Below are 3,158 nucleotides of genomic sequence, written 5' to 3' on the forward strand. Positions count from 1 at the left end.
ATTCATTTTTGTAAAAAGGAGAAACATCTCAACTTATAAGCTCAAAACCGAAAATTCAAAATATTGAAACTGATTAATCAGAAACCAAAATTAAAAAATCTGATCCAATCAAACTTATTTGAATTGGATTTGGATTGTCATTTCGTCAATCCAAAAACTGAAAATCCAGAAATTTCATATGCAATCCGAACTGTTGAAATGACCACCCCTACCTACCATGACTTTTTACATTTCCTATTTTCCTGGTACGATCTTTTCATTTATTTCACATGCAACTTCCCTCTTTAAAGGTTGTACTTGTCCACACAAGTCTCCACCATCCCTTTATCTGTTTGTAATCTTGAAAATTACTTTCTTTCTTTATTTAATAATTCATTTCATATTTGTTTTGTCTGCATAATTTTTTTTCTATATATAAAACAGCGAGGATGTAAGGCTTTCTCAACTACCCAGTGGAAGTAGCTTCTGGTCTTACTCTGATATTTCTCTCCTATATCAAAAAATGGGTTTCCTTTGTGCCAACCTGAAAAACTCCTTGGCAGTAGAAATCATGTCAAAGAAGCTTGTAAAACCATCATCGCCAACTCCTACTCACCTTCAAAGTTACAAGTTGTCTTTCTTTGATCAACTAGCCATTAGAATGCACGTGCCCATTGTTTTAATTTATCATAACCTCAACAATTCAATCACTAATGAACTTCTTGAGGAATCCTTGTCTAAAACATTAACCCACGTTTACCCATCAGCAGGAAGAATTAACAAGGACCGTCGTGTGGTGGATTGCCTTGATCAAGGAGTTGAATTTATTATTGCCAAAGTAAATTGTCAGCTCGAAGATTTCCTGGAGCAAGCACGCAAGGATATTGACCTTGCAAATCATTTTTGGCCTCAAGGAATCAAAGATGTTGATGACAATTATGATTTTGCCATTACCCCACTTGTGTTTGTGCAAGTCACTAGGTTTGAATGTGGTGGCTTAGCACTGTCTGTTGCAGCTGAACACATCGCAATTGATGGATTCACCAACATGAAGTTCATTTACGAATGGGCTAAAGTATGTAGGTTGGGGATTCCCACCAGTACTACTACTGACATCTTCAACTATGACTTAGGTGACATTTTCCCAGCAAGAGATACGTCGAGAATCCTCAAACCTCTTGCTTCCTTAGCTATACCAAAAGACACAATAACGTATGTAGCGAAGAGGTTTGTTTTCAATGAAGCTAGCATATCAAAGCTAAGAAACAAAATTGCTTCTGGAGTTTTGAGTTTTAAGCCTTCAAGAGTTGAGATTGTCACAGCTCTCTTGTGGCGGGCATTAATTCGTGCTTCACAAGCTAAAAATGGGCGTTTAAGGCCTTCCCTAATGAGTTTTCCAGTGAACTTACGTGGTAAGGCTAGTCTACCTAAATTGTCAGATACTTTTGGAAATTTTGCAGTTGAAGTTCCAGTTGTATTCACACCAAATGAGACCAAGATGGAATTGCACAACTTGATTGCTTTGATCCGTGATGCAACGGACAAAACTATGGTTTCTAGTGCTAAAGCTTCGAATGATGAGTTAGTTTCAATGGCTGCAAATTTATACAACATGACCCAAGAATGGGAAGCAAATGAGGAAGTGGACGAATTCACATGTTCAAGTTTGTGTAGATTTCCTATGAAAGAAGCTGACTTTGGACTGGGAAAACCATGTTGGATGACCTTTGGACTGAGACAAAGTCAAGTGTTTTGGTTGTATGATGCAGATTTTGGAAGTAGCATCGCTGCCCAAGTGGATTTGAATGAAAGCCTAATGCACTACTTTGAACGTGACCAAGATCTTAACACTTTTACTATTTTGAATAATTAATCATATACGTATCTTATAGAATTATTTCCAAATGCACTTATGTATGTGAGGATATTTTCCCCGTTGTTCCTTCAATAATTCCCTTCCCTATTGCCTTTTAAAGCAGAAAATGTTTAACACATTTTTTTTCCATAAGAAATCTACAGTTAATTAATAATCCAATGAATCCTGAGTTTCAGATTTAAACCAACTGAACAACTAAATTCTCAAGAAATTAACTTCATTTCAGGTTCGTAAAAGCTGTGTCTACGCCTATTCATATTCCTCCTAATAAAAGAGAACCGTATACGGGTAAAATCGGTCTCGAAGTGAATCCCGTCTCCGACATGATAAGCCAAGCTCGAGATATGGTAACCGGAGGCCTAGGCAGAGGTAGGGATCTTATCAATTCTGAGTCCGGACCATAACGCCCGCCCTCGAGGATATCAGGGTCGTGATTAGGGATCGGTCCTGGCCTTGTTCAACTTCGAAGAATGTTGTCAAAGCTCGGCCAACAGAAGGCCGTGATATTCGTAACCGACTGAATATCACAGCGGAGATCTCGGCATATACCGACGTGAGATCAGCAATCAGTTAATTAGGGAGTTTTTACCTTTTATAGAGTTGTACCTAATATGGGGCTTCCCTACTATATAAAGGGGGTCTGATTACTCGTGAAACACATTGTAACACACATTCCAAAGCAGTATATTATTATTTTCTTTTCGTAAGCTCCTGTTTGTTTGTATCTTGATATCGATCGAATTGCATCTAGTTCAAGTGTGACTCACTTTCCAAGGCTATAAGTGTTCAAGTTGTGCGGTTTGAATTTACTTTATCATTGTTTATTTCAATTGCATTTCTAATTTATCGCTTTGTGTCAATTTAATCCATGTATCCTTACAACCACTTACAAATTCAATTGTTATCCGATTTTGAGGGTAAACAATTTGGCGCCCACTGTGGGGCTAAGGATAATAGTGGTTATTTGATACAAATTTCCATAACACACACTACTTTACACTTGTTCTTTGAAGTGTCTCTAATTTTAGGTTAAAATCCAAAAATATCAAACTCTCAATCGGCACCCTTGCATGTTCCCAATGAGTCTGGTCATCATAGTGAAAATGACAACATAGCGCCCGATAACGAGGTACCGCCCATTGATCCTATTGAAATTCCAGTCGCGGATCCGTTGGATGCTTCGCATGTGGCTATCGACACAAATCTTCCTACCTACCCCGAGAATAGCATCTGTAGTGGAGCCCGATCGGCAACGCAAAATACTCAAAACAACGAAGAAGACGGGATCAATTTACGGATGATC

At 38.3% G+C, this 3,158-nt stretch overlaps 1 protein-coding gene across 1 annotated transcript; it reads left to right on the forward strand.

Moving 5' to 3' along the window:
- The first annotated feature begins 420 nt into the window (after positions 1 to 420).
- LOC109206371 (acetyl-CoA-benzylalcohol acetyltransferase-like) lies at positions 421 to 2,014 on the forward strand. Its single transcript, XM_019369200.1, has one exon. The coding sequence runs from the start codon at positions 503 to 505 to the stop codon at positions 1,850 to 1,852; it is 1,350 nt and encodes a 449-aa protein (XP_019224745.1). The 5' UTR covers positions 421 to 502; the 3' UTR covers positions 1,853 to 2,014.
- The last annotated feature ends 1,144 nt before the right edge of the window (positions 2,015 to 3,158 follow it).

Source organism: Nicotiana attenuata, unplaced genomic scaffold, assembly GCF_001879085.1.
Source record: "Nicotiana attenuata strain UT unplaced genomic scaffold, NIATTr2, whole genome shotgun sequence".
NCBI lineage: Eukaryota > Viridiplantae > Streptophyta > Magnoliopsida > Solanales > Solanaceae > Nicotiana > Nicotiana attenuata.